The sequence below is a fragment of the Panthera uncia genome (assembly GCF_023721935.1).
Source record: "Panthera uncia isolate 11264 chromosome A1 unlocalized genomic scaffold, Puncia_PCG_1.0 HiC_scaffold_17, whole genome shotgun sequence".
Classification (NCBI taxonomy): Eukaryota; Metazoa; Chordata; class Mammalia; order Carnivora; family Felidae; genus Panthera; species Panthera uncia.
Genome location: NW_026057577.1, coordinates 5966807 through 5986045, shown reverse-complemented (window position 1 = coordinate 5986045; position 19239 = coordinate 5966807). Strand labels below are relative to the sequence as shown.

Below are 19239 nucleotides of genomic sequence, written 5' to 3'. Positions count from 1 at the left end.
AAAACCACACTGAGATACCACCTCACGCCAGTCAGAGTGTCTAAAATGAACAAATCAGGAGACTATAGATGCTGGAGAGGATGTGGAGAAATGGTAACCCTCTTGCCCTGTTGGTGGGAATGCAAACTGTTGCTGCTGCTCTGGAAAACAGTGTGGAGGTTCCTCAAAAAATTAACAATAGATCTACCCTACGACCCAGCAATAGCACTGCTAGGAATTTACCCACGGGATACAGGAGTGCTGATGCATAGGGGCACTTGTACCCCAATGTTTATAACAGCACTTTCAACAATAGCCAAATTATGGAAAGAGCCTAAATGTCCATCAACTGATGAATGGATAAAGAAATTGTGGTTTATGTACACAATGGAATACTACATGGCAATGAGAAAGAATGAAATATGGCCTTTGGTAGTAACATGGATGGAACTGGAGAGTGTCATGCTAAGTGAAATAAGCCATACAGGGAAAGACAGATACCAAATCTTTTCACTCTTATGTGGATCCTGAAAAACTTAACAGAAGACCATGGGGGAGGAGAAGGAAAAAAAAAGGTTATAGAGGGAGAGAGCCAAACCATGAGAGACTCCTAAAAACTGAGAATAAACTGAGGGTTGATGGGGGGTGGGAGGGAGGGGAGGGTGGGTGATGGGTATTGAGGAGGGCACCTGTTGGGATGATCGATGGGTGTTGTATGGAAACCAATTTGACAATAAATTTCATATTAAAGAATAAAATAAAATAAAATGTTCATACAAAAAAATAGAAAGGAAGGCCCTTAATGAAAACATCCTAACCAATGACACCAGGAAGAGCGGGGGAGTCAGGAGGGCAGGTCCCATCTAGAGCCTTATGCCCTTGGAGAGCAGAATTCACCAAGCGAGGGCTGCTCTGATTAGTCAGGTAGGTCTGCAACAGGGTGTCAGTGAAGGAAAGCCAGTGCACCTCCATATTCTTGAAGGAAATGGGACTGAAACAGAAGGAGGGACCTAAGAAAGGGAGAGAAGAGAAATTTCCAAGAGAAAAGTCTTGTGTGGTGAATACTCCAGAATCTCCTCAAATCCCATGAAAAAGGGTGTTAACTGAGGTATTTTGGGCACTGCAAATATTTCCACAAGCAGGAAATAATGCCTCTCACAAAGGCTGTGTAAAGATTTTGAAGAAATGCTAAGATTGTTTAAATGAGGAATGAGCAATGAGGAAACAGAGCCTCACTGGTGGAAGAAACACTCACTGAGCCAGGTCCAGCGCCCAGCTGAGAGGTTTTATTCCCTGACACGCCTATTTGCACCCACTGTTCTTCACTCTGTTGAGATTAAGGAAAGTTGCTCGTATTTTCACAAATCCTTGGAGACCTCTCCTCTGTCACATCTCTGTCCCCAGTGTCTGGCAATTAAATTCCAAGGGAAGGGAACCTCCTGCAAAGTACTCTGCGGATCTCAGGTGCTCCAACAAACAGACTCTGTCTCAGGGAGAGGTGGAGAGGACTCAGGAATGAGGGTAAGGTAAGGGACTTAAATTGTCTGAGCCCAAGTGTCCTTGCCTGTAAGAGGCATATAATAGTGTTCACAAAATGTTTGTAGTGAAATTAAAGTGAATAGACAATCTAAAGTTGCCTCCCCATGGTAGGTCCTAAGAATTGTAGTTACTATTAGAGTTGCTGCCCTCCATTCTTTTCAAGCCTGAAAACTGAGCAAATGACTTCCTGTGGTTTAGTCCAACTTCCAGAACCCAAATAGTCCTCTCTTTTTTCCCCTGCATGCAACAAAGAATATTTTTTCCCAGAAAAAGATAGTTTTATTACAAATGTGTCCATAAGCTGTACAGAGTTTAAATGGATGGATAAAAAATAACACCTATAACTTAAATATAGATATTTGAAAATATATTTTCAAATAAAAATAAAATTCTGGCATTTATATTCCAAACATAACTTCCCATGGGAAAACAGTGTACTGAGTTTTCCTGTTACAGAAACTGAAGTGATAAAAAGTGGCTAATTTTGCTGGAGGATTATATAGAGAGCACTTTCCTGTATATTTCTTACGTGCCAGACAATAAATGAGTCTTTACCCCTTTCCCCAAGAATCCCAAAGACTTTGCACTTTATTCTTTAAAGAATATAAAGACTTCAATAAATCTGTGTAGAGTTCTTGGTCACAAAAATAATCTATTAAAAAATGAGCAGAAGACACGAACGGACATTTCTCCAAAGAAGACATACAGATGGCAAACAGACACATGAAATTATGTTCATCATTACTTACCAATGGGAAATGCAAATCAAAATTATAATGTGATATCATCTCACATCTGTCAGAATGGCTAAAATCAACAATACAAGAAACAACAGGTGTTGGCGAGGATGTGGAGATAAAGGAACACTCTTGCACCATTGGTGGGAATACAAATTGGTGCAATCATTCTGGAAAACAGTAAGGAGGTTCCTCAAAAAGTTGAGAGCACTTGTTGGGATGAGCACTGGGTGTTGTATGTAAGTGATGAATCATGGGCATCTACTCCTGAGGCCAAGAGCACACTGTATACTCTGTATATTAGCTAATTTGACAATAAATTCATTGAAAAATAAGTTAAAAGTAGAATTACCTTATGATTGAGCAACCGCAGCACTAGGTACCTGCCCCCAAAATACAAAAATACTAATTCAAAGGGATACATGCCCCCCAATGTTTATATCAGCATATCTACAATAGCCAAGATATAGAAGCAGCCCAAAAGTCCATCGATAGAGGAATGGATAAAGATGTGGTATATATAAATGAAATTCTATTCAGCCATAAAAAAGAAAGACATCTTGCCATTTGCAATGACATTAATGGAGCTAGAAAATATAAAGCTAAGCAAAATAAGTCAGTCAGAGAAAGACACATATCATATGATTTCACTCATATGTGGAATTTAGGAAATTAAACAAACAAGCAAAAGAAAAAAAAACAAATCAAGAAACAGACTCTTAGAGAAATCAAGAAACACTCTTAACTATAGAGAACAAGCTGATAGTTACGGGGGTGGTGGTGGTGGTGGATGAAATAGGTGATGGGGATTAAGGAGTGCACTTGTGATGAGCACAGGGTAATGTATGGAAGTGTTGAACTACTATATTATACACCTGAAACTAATGTAACACTGCACATGAACTAACTGGAATTAAAAACTTAAAAAGCCAAAACCCCCCACTTATATGTTAAAAAAAGTTTCCCAGTTCCAGACGTCAAGGGAGAGCACTCTCTAAAGAGAATTTTATAAGCTTGTTTTTCATCTAAGACACTAGTGTGAGACCTTATATAAATCAGAGACAAATGGTATCTATATATACACATATGGAACATAGTATGTTGCCTGGCATACAGTAGGTTCTGAATTCAATGGTAGAGATTAGCAGTAAGCGTTAAGAAATTAAGCTCAGGGCTGCCTCTGATAGAGAATAATTCCAGTTTTAAATAATAAGTGCTAATGATTCCAATGACTTACTTCTGCACAGTGCTTGAATTTACAAAGTCCTATATTCCAGTGTAATGTATTTTAAAAGTGAATTAACTCACAAAATATTGGGTTACCAAAAAAGCTGGTTTTTCACTAGACATAGAGAGGGTTTAGGGTTTAAAAAGACATCCCCAAGCCTTCAGGTGTTATGATCATCACCATTTTTATTTCATTTTATTAAACATTTTTAATGTTCATTTATTTATTTTGAGATACAAAGAGAGAGAGAGAGAGAGAACAGTTGGGGAGGGCAGAGAGAGAATCTCAAGCACAGAGCTGGAGGTGGGGCTTGATCTCATGAACTAGTGAGATCATGACCTGAGCTGATAATCAACAGTTGGACACCTAACCAACTGAGCCATCTAGGTGACCCTGATCATCACTATTAATGAGGAAACAGAGCCTCACACAAAGATTATTTACCCGAATTTACAGAACAAGGAGATGATACTGCCAGACACAGGATGCCCTTTGTTGTGTTCAGTGCTGGCTGCTAATCCTGCAATGGTCCAGCCCCTTCCTTAGGGCCCTCATCACATCGCGGTTTCTCAAGCTATAAATGACGGGGTTGAGCATAGGAGTAAGGACTGTGTAGAAAATAGAGACCATCTTGTCATGACTAGGCACCCGGTAGCGCCGAGGCCTCAGGTAGATGAACATGGCTGCCCCATAGAAGAGGGAGACAGCTGTTAGGTGAGAGGAACAGGTGGCCAGAGCCTTCTTGCCTGCCTGAGCATAGCGCATGAGGAGCACAGCCCTCAGGATGAAAGCATAGGAGGCCACGGTGATTGAGAAGGGAAGAAACAGCATGAAGACACAGCAAGCATATATCACGTTCTCAAAAATGGATGTGTCTATACAGGCTAGTTTCAACAAGGAAAGCATCTCACAAAAGAAGTGGTTCACTTCTCTCAAGCCACAGTATGGGAAAGTCATTACTACCACCATCTGTATCACACCATCTATTATCCCAAAGGCCCAGGAGCTCCCAACAATTTGAAGACAGACCCTCTGACTCATGAGGACAGGATAGTGAAGTGGGTGGCTAATGGCTACATAGCGGTCATAAGCCATGAATCCCAGCAAGAACCCTTCAGATCCCACAAGACACACAAAGAGGCCAATTTGTATGCCACAACCCACAAAGGAGATGGACTTCCCGCCAGTCAGGAAATTGACCACCATCTTCGGCACATTGGTACAGACCAATATGAGGTCCATGAGGGAGAGCTGACCGAGGAAGAAGTACATGGGTGTGTGAAGTTGAGGATCTCCATAGATGAGGAAGAGGAGGAGGACATTACCACAGAGGGCCACTGTGAAGACCACCATAACAACAGAGAAGAGGACAAGGTCAGTTGGACTGTGAGAAAAAATGCCCAAGAGGATGAAGTCATCTGTGGATGATTGATTCAACCATATCTCCATGGTTTAGTTGATGTTTCTGGTCACCTAACAGTGTGGACAAAAAATATTGGATTGACTGATATTTCTATATTACCTCTGCATTCTACATCTTCAACCACCTGTTTTGTTTGTAACTCACGAAACTTTAACAACATAAGCTTTGAGACATAGGAAGGACACTCCTTCATATTTCCATCTAACAGCAATAAAAGTCATCCTAGTTTATAGCATGGACCAACTATCTGCATTTGTGTGTATCTTTACTTGGAAGAATTTATCATTTCTGCAAGCAAAACCTTGGCTTTATCATATGATACTGAATCTTTTATGATATCACACAGACTTGGTAAACTATCTCAAGCAGGACCGTACATCTCAGTCCAAAAGACCATTTATATGCACAATGGAAAAGGAATTGTATGAAGTTTGAGCTGCTCTTTAACCTGTATATCTTTTTTTTTAATGTTCTGAGAGTGTTATCAGTCTAACCAATCTTGTATATTTATAATATTGATAAAGGAAGTATCTTTCATGCCTCACATGAGAAGGAAGAGTTATAATTAGATGCCATTATTGTCAATTATTTTGGGGGTGACAGGAAAGTCATGAGGCCAATGTGGAAAAGCAACAGTTTGGTGCCCAAATCTATTAAGAACAGTGAGGTATTCAGTTATGCTGAGATTTTTAAAATAATCCCAGGATTCGGTTTCAGTAAAAGTTGACTGATAAACAGGTAATATCTACGTACCTAAGTTATCTTTAGTAGACATCAAAGAGCCTTCTTTACAAGATATTTCTGACTAATACCTTGGACATGGCTTTTACTCATGGCCTTATAAAAATTCCAATTAAGTTATTGGAGAATGTCAATTAAAATGGATTTCTCTTGATCTTTGGTCAATATTTTTTTCCCTAAATATCTTACTAAGGAGCATAATAAGGAAACATGACCCAATTTTACATGAACAAAAGCCAACTTAAGAAATAAAAGCTATGCATATTAAAACTCCCTTGAGGATAGTCACAATCCAAGGAAAATAAAATAATAAATGATTATAAGTAATTAAATGGAAAACATCATACTATTCTGACACAACTCTTTCTTTTATTGTTGTCCTCACTCTCTCACCCAGTTGAACCTTGTCTTTTCCCTCAAAAACACTTCCAGTTTTTAGGCTTCTCCTTGTTCTCTCTCTCATCAGCCTCTTTCTTTTCTTTGTTTTTTAATATAAAATTTATTGTCACATTTGTTTCCATACAACACCCAGTGCTCATCCCAACAGGTGCCCTCCTCAATGCCCATCACCCACCCTCCCTCCCTCCCACCCCATCAACCCTCAGTTTATTCTCAGTTTTTAGGAGTCTCTCATTGGTTTGGCTCTCTCCCACTCTAACTTTTTTTCCCTCCCCCTCCCCCATGGTCTTCTGTTAAGTTTCTCAGGATCCACATAAGAGTGAAAACATTTGGTATCTGTCTTTCTCTGTATGGCTTATTTCACTTAGCATAACACTCTCCAGTTCCATCCACGTTGCTACAAAAGGCCATATTTCATTCTTTCTCATTGCCATGTAGTATTCCATCGTGTATATAAACCACAATTTCTTTATCCATTCATCAGTTGATGGACATTTAGTCTCTTTCCATAATTTGGCTATTGTTGAAAGTGCTGCTATAAACATTGTGATAAAACTGCCCCTATGCATCAGCACTCCTGTATCCCTTGGATAAATTCCTAGCAGTGCTATTGCTGTGTCATAGGGTAGATCTATTGTTAATTTTTTGAGGAACCTCCACACTGTTTTCCAGAGTGTCATCAGCCTCTTTCTAATTTCACCTGTCCCCTATCCATTCAGTGCTGCCCTATCTGGAATGTTCATGGTTCTGCAAGTGACACAGCAGTGCAGTCTTTTTCCTTAAATTTGCATTAACTATATGTTAGCTAATGCAATTAGCCATTAGCTATGCAACAAATAGCTCCAAAATTTAACATTTGAAATAAAATGACAATCATTTATCATCTTACAGTTTCTATGGGTCAGGAATGTGGATGAAGCTTAACTGAGTGTCTCTGGCATAAGGTCTCTCAGAGGGTTACTGTGAAGCTGTCAAACAAGCTGCAGTCCTCTCAGGGCTGGACTGATGAGATTCCATTTTCAAGATCATTCATGTGGCTGTTTGCAGGCCTTGCTCCCTCTTCATGAGACTGCCTCACAGCATGGCAGCTGACTTCTCCCAAGGCAAGTGATCCTGGAGAGAGTGAGAGCAAAAACCACCCTAGATAGAAGCCAGTCTTAAAACCTAATACTGGGGGTGCCTGGGTGGCTCAGTCGGTTAAGCGTCCGACTTCAGCTCAGGTCATGATCTCACGGTCCGTGAGTTCGAGCCCCACGTCGGACTCTGTGCTGACAGCTCAGAGCCTGGAGCCTGTTTCAGATTCTGTGTCTCCCTCTCTCTCTGCTCCTCCCCTGTTCATGCTCTGTCTCTCTCTGTCTCAAAAATGAATAAACATTAAAAAAAAAAACCTAATACTGGAAGTGACATTCCATAAATTCAACTGAATTCTATTATTTAGAAGTGAATCACTGAATCCAGCCCACACTCACTGGGAGGAGAGCACAAGGGCACAAAAACCAGGAAAGAGGACCAATGGGACCATCTTAGAGGCTGTCTACCACATCCTTTCATGTTTCATCTCAAATCCTGATTATTGATATAAATAAACTGGACTTTCACTATTTTATAAAGTGATCTTGTCATATCAGAAAGATGGTGAAAAAAAGGAAAGGTGGTGATTTGCAAGTTGCTTAGAAACAATGAATCAAACATGTTCAGTTTGTCAGTCCATCTCTCATCTGCTGAGAAGTGACAGGGCTCCCTTTCTGGTTCTGGTGACACACAGAAAATATAAATTCAACAGTCAATAAATATAAATTCAACTCTTGCATACCACAGTACTCCCAACCATTTTTTTATTTGGCCTCATGGTAAGATCCTGCAGCAAAGTTACAGTGAGATTATTAAATAGACCCTTTTCTACAGATGAGGAAAATGAGGCTCTCTAGAGTTGGCTGGAGTGCCCAAGGTTACATGGTTGGTAAATACATGACCAAGACTTGAGAAGAGGCTTTTGGAACCAAAGTTCTGATACTTACCACATCAGGTTGTTTCCGGGAAAAAACTATTTTTAGAGGGCAAGCTACCTTATCTTAGAGAAATTCTCAGTTAAGAACTTCCAGTTTCCTTTATGTAATTCTTGGATCACTGCACAGCCTTCTGATCCATAATCTAGACTCTTAAAACTTGGAAATCCTTTTGCTAAAAGGCTGTTGTGGTTTCTTATAAGATATAACTCTTATCACGATGAATACCTGATCATGTTAAGTGCTTGCCTTATGAATTGATTAATTTAAATGAAATTCCTGAAGCCAGATGAAAATTATAATTATATTTCTGACCTTGTGAAACTCAAGGAAAGACTTGGGAATGATTACCATAAGGCTTAAGGAGAGGAGAATGAAAATCCATTGACTTAGCTGTCTCTCCAAATGACACCAAAATCATTAGATTGCAGACACCCCTCCCAAGCCCCAACTACTGCCTCAAACTTCCAATTCTCTGCAGAACTTATACCATCACATTTCTTTCTCACACTTCAAATAAAAAAAAAACCTAAACATTAATTTTCACTTTCATGTGTTAGAAAAGTAATATCTATTATTTTCATCATATTTCTTTAATATGATATTTTACTGTCCCAATCATTCAAGCTCAAAATGATCCATGCTGAATACATGTGCCTCAAATCCAACTTTCTCCTGGTCCTGTTGATTTGTCCTTAATGGAGAGTCTTGCTTTTTACAACCGACTCTATTTTCTTCCCTCATGTCTCCACTGTATTCAAAGCATCTTCATTTTGCCAACATTCATGAAATGACCCTGATCTAAGCACCTTCTGGTGCCTCACAAGTTGTAGGCACCTTCCAGAGTACCTCTCTGTGGACCAAGCCACTGCTCAAGACTGTGAGCAGAGCTCCACCTCTAACCTATTGAAGTCCAGGCATGATCCTGCTCTGTTTCCAGCTTTTCATCCCCAACCCCTTCTAAATAATTCCTACATTCCACCTCAACAGACAACTACAGATTGACAACTATGACTTCTGTTTGCCTTTTTGGTTTTGCTCACACTGTTGCATTGACCTGGCTTACCTTTCTTCATACTCCTCTTGTCATCAAATGTTGTTGTCTTTCAGGACTCAGCTCAAACCTACTTCTGCCATTTAAGGGGTCCCAACTGACCCTCATGCCAGGTGATTCTTTCCCCTCTGGCTTCCTGCACCACATTTGTTTGGCCTGAGATATGCTCCTTGGGTTGCATTTATGGTTCATGGCATACTCCCAACTGATGTCCCTGCTTCTCTACCCAGCATCTGGAGAGTTAAGCATCTGGTTCCAGCATCTGGAATCTCAAGTCATATGTCACTCTTGGGCTCAAGATATGCCATTGGCTCCCAACACACCCAGAACTAGGCCAAACCCTTGCAAGGCCCCCAAGCCCTATATGACCCACCCTCATGGATACCCTTCTCACACCCAATGCTTCAAGCTGGGTCCCAACCTTCTACTCTTACTCTAAATGTTTCTGCTATAAGAAACTTTATTCTTTCCTGGATCAAGCTAGACACACTTCTACCTTAGGACCTTTATCCTTCCCTCTTCATGGAGTGTTCTTCCTCCAGCTATCTTCATGGCTCACCCTCACTTCAGATCTTCACCAAGTGTCACTGAGAACTTCTCTGCAAAGCCTCCCATGTTTCTATATATAGAAACATGTGTGCTGACTTAATAAAATAACCCAATTAAGTGACATGCTGCTGCAACCTCCAAGTTCTGAGAACAGAAATCCTGGGCCTCTCATTGAAGAAGCTGTTGTTCTTGACAACAGAACAGAATTCATGGCTGAATTCTTTCTTGTAAGGAACAGTGAGTGATAACCTAATAAATACCATCAGGAACAAAGAAAGAAAGAAATATTTTCAGGTATTTACAAATTACAAAGGTGTTCCTCACAAATGCATGATAGTAGTATCTAGGATACATTTGTGAAGGGTGTATTCATTTCTACTTTATCTGCCTGCAAAGAGAAAATGCAGAGACCTCACAAGACAGTCTCTCTGTGTGAAGGTAGAGTGATTTCCTACGCTATGATAGGCCTGCCTAGATCTATAGCCAGGGATATTGACTGTGTGAGCTTGTCCCTACATAGGGGAGCACACCCTGACTCATGCCTAAGGACTTGGGTCCTTAACACCAAAAATTCCCTGTTGTAGTGTATGTGTGTCCATGGTGGTTCTATAGGAGTAAATTGCTGTTCCTACAGCCTTTAAATACTATCTTGGTCATATTAGATGTAGGAGCACCCAACCAGCAGAACAAATAAGGTCCCTCAGACTTTACAGCTGAAGTTCCTCCTGTTCTGAGGATGTCCAGCCCTACCCTCTGTGTGTAGAGGCATTCAGCTACATGCATTTTCTTTTCTTTTTTTTTTATTTTCTTTTTTTTTTAAAGTTTATTTATTTTGAGAGAGAGAGAGCGCGCGCGCACACAAGCAGGGGAGGGGAAGAGAGAGAGAGGGAGAGAGAATCCCAAGCATGCTCCATAATGTCTGTGCAAAGTTCCATGTGGGGGTCAAGCTCACAAACTGTGAGGTCATACCTGAACTGAAATCGAGAGCCAGACACTTAACCAACTGAGCCACCCAGTGCCCCAGCTGCATGCATATCCTCTCTCTCTCTCTCTCTCTCTCTGCCTGTCACCTCTGACAATTTCCACACTTCTATGTCTCATCAGAAATGCTTATAGCACACTTATGTCACAGTGTCTTTTCCTAGAAAAAAAAATTTTTTTTTTTTGCATAAACAGAAATTAAAACGGAAAACCATAAAGGACATCTGGAGTCCTGGGTCCAAGACACAGTTGTGTCACCACTAACTGTGGACCTTTTCCAGCATTTAGGCCCTTTATTGCAGAAGGATAATCACACATCCTCCACCACTGCTTTTCTTTTTCTTTTTTTCCAGAAATGGAAGGCAATTTTCTTTTTTTTTCAATATATGAAGTTTATTGTCAAATTGGTTTCCATACAACACCCAGTGCTCATCCCAAAAGGTGCCCTCCTCAATACCCATCACACACCCTCCCCTCCCTCCCACCCCCATAAACCCGCAGTTTGTTCTCAGTTTTTAAGTCTCTTATGCTTTGGCTCTCTTCCACTCTAACCTCTTTTTTTTTTTTTCCTTCCCCTCCCCCATGGGTTTCTGTTAAGTTTCTCAGAATCCACATAAGAGTGAAACCATATGGTATCTGTCTTTCTCTGTATGGCTTATTTCACTTAGCATCACACTCTCCAGTTCCATCCATGTTGCTACAAAGGGCCATATTTCATTCTTTCTCATTGCCACGTAGTACTCCATTGTGTATATAAACCACAATTTTTTTATCCATTCATCAGTTGATGGACATTTAGGCTCTTTCCATAATTTGGCTATTGTTGAGAGTGCTGCTATAAACATTGGGGTACAAGTGCCCCTATGCATCAGTACTCCTGTATCCCTTGGGTAAATTCCTAGCAGTCCACCACTGCTTTTCTATGAGCCTCAATGAGAGTTTATATGGAGCTTACCAGGAAAGGTTTCTGCAATGTAACTAGTACTAAGATACTATGTTGGCCACAAATGATGTTTCTCTCCCTATCCTGAATGGCTCAAATGAATTCTGATTCTTGTACCCACTGCATACTTAGCATTTCCACTTGAATGCCCAATGGTCTTATCCCACCTGAAGTGGCTAAACTGAGCTCTTGGTCTCCACTGGAAAAACGTCTGCTTTAAACTTCTCAACTTAATTAATGTCAGGTCTCTCTAGTTTCTCAGGAGATAATACACGGGTCATCTTGAATCCTTTCCTTCCCTCTCACATTCCAACCACCAGAAACTGCTGCTGGCTTTTCACTCTTGACCACTTTTTACTCCTGCCAGCTTCCAACTGACCACATCACTGTTACTGCTTTTCTGGATCATAAAAATGACCCCTAAGTGAACTTGCCTCCCATTTCACCCTTGCTCCCACGCTAGTCCATTTGTCACTTAGCACTGGAATGAACCCATCTCAGACTAAAGCTAGACATTTTTGGTCAGCCTTCCGTCACCACCAATACTTCCTTTTTTTTTTTTTTTTGGCTATCCCTGAAATTCCCTTGACTCCTCCGGTTCATGGCCCACCAGCCCCTGCTTGGGTTCTTCTCACACAGCAGGCAGACACCAGCCTCAGGACCCCTGGCACTTTCTCCTCCTTCTTCATGGAAGGCTCTTTCCAGATATGGTCCACATTGTTCCCTCACATCCTCCTCACATTCTCAACCAGGACTTCCTCAAAACCCATTTGGAGTTCAAATCCTTTCTTCCCTGTTCCTTCTTTGCCTTATATTTCTCAGAGTACTTAACACCACCAGGCATGCCACATTTAATTCACTTGGATTTGTTCTTTGCTTTACCAATGAGAACCTATATTTCCCTTTTTTCTTAAAGAACGTATATTCCTGATGCCACTTTTGCTCATGGCAGGATAACTGGCTCCAAGAAAGGTGCCTGGCATATATTATGTCCTCAGTAAATATTGTTGAATTAATAATTGTAATGTGCAAACAACTATCCTAGCATCAAGAAACTATCCTAGCATCTCACATGCTCATTTCCTGCTTTCTAAATTTATTTCTCTCTGTTTAATTAGTGGCTTCATTGTCTCTCTAGAAAGAAGTCACCTTGTCTGTATAATATTCTTTTGGGGACAAGGTGATTCCGTGTCTCCTTTCAGCCCTTTCCTTCCTCCCCTTCACGTACACCTCTCCCCACTCATGCTTTGTCTTTCAGCTTTAGATCATTATTCAACCCAGGAACCCATCACTGAGCCTTGAATCTACAGAGAAGAAAAGAGGAAAGGGAAAAAAATAATGAGACATTTAGAAAAAAAAGGAGAGAAATATATAAAAGGAAGAGGACTAGAAGAAAGAGTGAGAAGAAACATAACACTACAAAGAATATGCTCAACTCCTGCCCCCCTGCCGCAAAAGGAGGGAAACAAGATCCTGAAGGAGGGAGACAATAAGAGGAAGAAGAAATGCTGATATACAAATAGAAATGAAGAAATGACCTGCAAACAGTAATAAGAACTACAAGGAAGGGAGAAGCAGGTGATAGGAAAAAGACCCTCACTCACAGTCGAGTGGGTTTCCTGGAGGAAAACACATTCAACAGCTAGCCAGTGGGGGAGTATCACCCTTCCCCTGAATTTGCATTTACTGTGTTAGAGTGGAGAGGAAGGAACCTCTCACTGGAGCTCTGATCTTCTTCTTAAGTTCCACCCCCACCCCCAACCTCTCAGCCAAACTATGAACTCCTTAACTCTAATGGTGGATCTTAGACAACAGCTTCTTCTTAGCCAAGGGTAGAAGAAGAAAGGGGATTCAGCAGATGGCAGTAGGCAGATGGGGTCTATGCCAGAACTATATGTTCATGCCTACCTAGTGATGTCCATTCACCTTACATGGGCTGCTCTCATCCTGGATTGCAGGCTATTCCCACTGCCCATGCAATACTTAATACCAACCCTGATTGAGGAGGGTGAAGTTGTGGAGTCCTGGGGGAGCCCACAAACTCCAACCCTGGAACAAGAGCTCCCCAGCTGAAAATTAAGGAAACTCAAACAGGGACCTTGGGGACAGAACTGGGAAGAGGGCCAGTGGGTACAGTGTGAGGAAAGGAAACCTGGTCAGGGGAGGGCCATGGGGCAGCAAGGGCACAGGAATGGGGAACAAGTTTCTTGGTTTTCTATCTCCCACCACTGATACGTTCCACACTTCCCCAGTGACCCCCCCCCCAGTCACTCAGGGGGTTCTCCATCTAGTGACTGTCCTTGTAGGCTCTCCCAGCACCACACAATCCACATGTGTTCTTTAGTTGCCCCATGAAGTCAGCCTATATCTACAGAAAACCCATGATATGCAGAGCACTGGGTAATATGCTTGAATCAAAAGTAGGGGATGAACACTACCTTGGCCCCAAGGATTTTATAACCCAGTGGGAAGGAAAGAAGAATACTCTTCTTTATGAGTCAGGAGTGTCATGGGAGCCAGGTGTCATCCAAACACTCTCAGACATTTCTGTAAGCTCAGTGCTCTCTCAGTTTGCTATGGACAGTCTTATGATCTAGTTATTATGCCTGTCTTCCTTGTGTAATCTGTAGAACCCCGTTTCCCTCTCCAGTGTGTCCCAGGTTGAACAATCAATTTTATAGTCATTCTAGCTTTGCCTTTATGTGTTATAGAACTATTCAATTTTTTCATTGTCCAGTATGTTTGCAATTTACTTACCAAACAATTAAATCACAAACTTATTTGTGTACTTACATCCTTACAACATGGAGGATTCAAATCCATAAATATGGTAAATCTCTCCATTCAGATTCTTTAATTTTTCTTAGCATGTTTTGTAGCACAAACTCTTTGCACATCTTATATTATGCTTATTACTTATATATTATGAATTTTAAACATTCATTAATTTCAATGTACATTAATTTCAAATGTACCCAAAAGTAAATAGAAAATTCCTACTATTCCTAGCTTGGCATCAATGATCACAAATAGGTGTTGAATTTCATTAAATGACATTGCTGCATGTCTTGAGATGATCATATTTTCCTCCTTAATACTGTTTAGGTTTGTATTTACTGTATTAATCGTGCCTTTTTATGTATTTATTTTTCAATTTTTTATTTAAATTCTAGTTAATTATAATGTATATTAGTTTCAGGAGTACAATTTAGTGATTCATCACTTACATATAGCACGCAACATTCATCATGACAAGTGCCTTCCTTAATACCCATCACCCACTTAGCCCATCTCCTGCCCACCTCCCTCCATAGACCCTCAGTTTGTTCTCTATTGTTAAGAGTCTTTATAGTTTATTTCTCTCTCTCCATTTTTCCACTTCCCATATGTTCATCTGTTTTGTTTCTTACATTCCACTTATGATTGAAATCATATGGTAATTGTCTTTCTCTGACTTATTTTACATAGCATAATACACTCTAGCTCCACCCAGGTCATTGTAAATGGCAAAATTTCATTCTTTTTGATGGCTGAGTAATATTCCATTGTAGCTATGTGTATGTATGTGTACACACACACACACACACAGACACACACACATACCATCTTCTTTATCCATTCATCAGATAATGGGCATTTGTGCTCTTTACATACTTTGGCTATTGTTAATAATGCTGGCATAAACATTGGAGTGCATGAAACCCTTCAAATCTGTATTTTTGTATCCTTTAGGTAAACACCTAGTAGTGGAATTTCTGGATTATAGGGTAGTACTATTTTTTAAATTTTGAGGAGCTTCTATGCTATTTTTCAGAGTAGCTGCACCAGTTTTCATTCCCATCGACAGTGTAAGGGTTCTTCTTTCTCCACATCCTCGCCAATGTCTTTTTTCCTGTGTTGTTAATTTTAGCCATTCTGACAAGTGTGACATCGTATCTCATTGTGGTTTTGATTTGTATTTCCCTGATGATAAGTGATGTTGAGCATCTTTTCATGCATCTACTAGACATCTGGATGCCTTTGGGAAAATGTCGCTGTGTGTCTTCTGCCCATTTTTTAACTGAATTTTTTTTCGGGTGTTGAGTTTTATAAGTTCCTTATAGATTTTGGATACTAATGCCTTATCAGATATGTCATTTGCAAATATCTTCTCCCATTCCATAGGTTTCTTTTTAGTTTTGTTTATTGTTTTCTTCACTGTGCAGAATCTTTTTATCTTGATGAAGTTCCAATATTTCCTTTTTGCTTTTGTTTCCCTTGCCTCTGGTGACATGTTTAGTAAGAAGTTTCTCTGGCTGAGGACAAAATTGTTGCCTGTGTTCTCCTCTAGGATTTTGATGGTTTCCTGTCTCATATTTAGGTCTTTCATCCAAGTTTTAATTTTTGTTTTTTAAATATAATTTATTGTCAAATTGGCTTCGATACAACACACAGTACTCATCCCAACAAGCGCCCTCCTCACTGCCCATCACCCACTTTCCCCTCTCCCCCATCCCCCGTCAACTCTTAGTTTCTTCTCTGTATTTAAGAGGTTCTTGTGGTTTGCCTCCCTCCCTCCCTGTTTGTAAATTTGTTTCCCCTTCCCCTCCCCCATGGACTTCTGTTAAGTTTTACAAGATCCACGTATGAATGAAACCATATGGTATCTGTCTTTGTCTGACTGACTTATTTCACTTGGCATAATACCCTCCAGTTCCATCCACGTTGCTGAAAATGGCAAGATTTCATTCTTTCTCATTGCCAAGTAGTATTCCATTGTATATATAAACCACATCTTCTCTATCCATTCATTAGGCTCTTTCCATAATTTGTCTATTGTTGAAAGTGCTGCTATAAACATTGGGGTACAAGTGCCCCTATGCATCAGCACTCCTGTATCCCGTGGATAAATTCCCAGCAGTGCTATTGCTGGGTCATAGAGTAGTTCTATTTTTAATTTTTTGAGGAACCTCCACACTGTTTGCCAGAGTGACTGCACCAGTTTGCATTCCCACCAACAGGGCAAGAGGGTTCCCGTTTCTCCACATCCACACCAGCTTCTATAGTCTCCTGATTTGTTCATTTTGGCCACTCTGACTGGCGTGAGGTGGTATCTCAGTGTGGTTTTGATTTGTATTTCCCTGATGAGGAGCGACATTGAGCATCTTTTCATGTGCCTGTTGGCCATCCGGATGTCTTCTTTAGAGGAGTGTCTATTCCTGTCTTCTGCCCATTTCTTCACTGGATTATTTGTTTTTCAGGTGTGGAGTTTGGTGAGTTCTGTATAGATTTTGGATACTAGCCCTTTGTCCAATATGTCACTAGCAAATATCTTTTCCCATTCCGTTGGTTGTCTTTTAGTTTTGTTGATTGTTTCCTTTGCAGTGCAGAAACTTTTATCTTCATGAGGTCCCAATAGTTCATTTTTGCTTTTAATTCCCTTGTTTTTGGGGATGTGTCAAGTAAGAAATTGCTGCAGTGAGGTCAGAGAGGTTTTTTCCTGCTTTCTCCTCTAGGGTTTGATGGTTTCCTGACTCATATTCCGGTCCTTTATCCATTTTGAGTTTATTTTTGTGTATGGTGTAAGAAAGTGGTCTAGTTTCATCCTTCTGCATGTTGCTGTCCAGTTCTCCCAGCACCATTTGTTAAAGAGACTTTTTTCCATCGGATATTCTTTCCTTCTTTGTCAAAGATGAGTTGGCCATACTTTTTTGGGTCTAGTTCTGGGGTTTCTGTTCTATTCCATTGGTCTATGTGTCTGTTTTTGTGCCAATACCATGCTGTCTTGATGATTACAGCTTTGTAGTGGAGGCTAAAGTCTGGGATTGTGATGCCTCCCGCTTTGGTCTTCTTCTTCAAAATTACTTTGGCTATTCAGGGTCTTTTGTGGTTCCAACCAATTTTTGGATTGCTTGTTCTAGCTTCAAGAAGAATGCTGGTGCAATTTTGGTTGGAATTGCATTGAATGTGTAGATAGCTTTGGGTAGTATTGACATTTTAATAGTATTTATTCTTCCAATCCATGAGCATGGAATGTTTTTCCATTTTTTAATATCTTCTTCAATTTCCTTCATAAGCTTTCTATAATTTTCAGCATACAGATCTTTTACATCTTTGGTTAGGTTTATTCCCAGGTATTTTATGATTCTTGGTGCAATTGTGAATGGGATCAGTTTCTTTATTTGTCTTTCAGTTGCTTCTTTATTAGTGTATAAGAATGCTACTGATTTCTGTACATTGATTTTGTATCCTGCGACTTTGCTGAATTCACATATCAGTTCTAGCAGACTTTTGGTGGAGTGTATTGGAATTTCCATGTATAATATGTCATCTGCAAAAAGTGAATGCTTGACTTCATCTTTGCCAATTTTTATGCCTTTGATTTCCTTTTGTTGTCTGATTGCTGATGCTAGAACTTCCAACCCTATGCTAAACAACAGTGGTGAGGGTGGACATCCCTGCTGTGTTCTTGATCTCAGGGGGAAAGCTCTCAGTTTTTCCCTATTGATGATGATAGTAGCTGTGGGCTTTTCATAAATGGCCTCTATGAGGTTTATGTAAGTTCCTTCTATCCCAACTTTCTCAAGGGATTTTATTAAGAAAGGATGCTGTATTTTGTCAAATGCTTTTTCTGCATCTAGTGACAGTATTATATGGTTTTCATCCCATCTTTTACTAATGTGATGTATCACATTGACTGATTTGCAAATATTGAACTAGCCTTGCAGCCAAGGAGTGAATCCCACTTGATCATGGTGAATAATTCTTTGTAAATGCTATTGAATTTGATTTGTTAGTATCTTATTGAGAATTTTTGCGTCCATATTCATCAGGGATATTGGCCTGTAGTTCTCTTTTTTTGCTGGGTCTCTGTCTGGTTTGGGAATCAAAGTAATGCTGACTTCATAAATGAGTCCAGAAGTTTTCCTTCCATTTCTATTTTTTGGAACAGCTTGAGAAGGATAGGTAGTATCTCTGCTTTAAATGTCTGGTAGAATTCCCCAGGGAAGCCATCTGATCCAGGACTTTTATTTTTTGGTAGATTTTTGATGACTGATTCAATGTCTTCACTAGTTATGGGTCTGTTCAAATTTCCTCTTTCTTCCCATTTGAGTTTTGGTAGTGTGTGGGTGTTTAGGAATTTGTCTATTTCTTCCAGGTTTTCCATTTTGTTGGCATATAATTTTTCATAGTATTCCCTGATACTTGCTCGTATTTCTAAGGATTAGTTGTAATAAATCCATTTTCCTTCGTGATTTTACGTATTTGGGTCTTCTCTCTTTTCTTTTGGAGAAGCCTGGCTAGAAGCTTATCAATTTTGTTTATTTTTTCAAAAAATCAACTCTTGGTTTGTTTGATCTGTTCTACTGTTTTTTGGATTCTATATTGTTTATTTCTGCTCTGATCTTTATTATTTCTCTTCTTCTGCTGGGTTTGGGGTGTCTTTGCTGTTCTGATTCTAGTTACTTTAGGTGTGCTGTTAGATTTTGTGTTTGGGAATTTTCTTGTTTCTTGAGATAGGCCAGGATTGTAATGTATTTTCCTTTTAGGACTGCCTTTGCCACATCCCAAAGGGTTTGTGTGTTGTATTTTCGTTTTCATTTGTTTCCACATTTTTTTTAATTTAATTTTTTTATTTTTTAAAATTACATCCAAATTAGTTAGCATATAGTGAAACAAT

General features: G+C 39.9%; 1 protein-coding gene across 1 annotated transcript; it reads right to left on the bottom strand.

The window, feature by feature from the left end:
- Positions 1–3984: 3984 nt before the first annotated feature.
- Positions 3985–4932, bottom strand: LOC125934787 (olfactory receptor 2V2-like). The gene has a single exon (XM_049648385.1). The coding sequence runs from the start codon at positions 4930–4932 to the stop codon at positions 3985–3987; it is 948 nt and encodes a 315-aa protein (XP_049504342.1).
- Positions 4933–19239: the final 14307 nt, after the last annotated feature.

What these genes read in the sequence shown, in the direction of transcription:
- LOC125934787 (XM_049648385.1), bottom strand. Translation starts at nt 4,932, where the DNA reads ATGGAGATATGGTTGAATCAATCATCCACAGATGACTTCATCCTCTTG.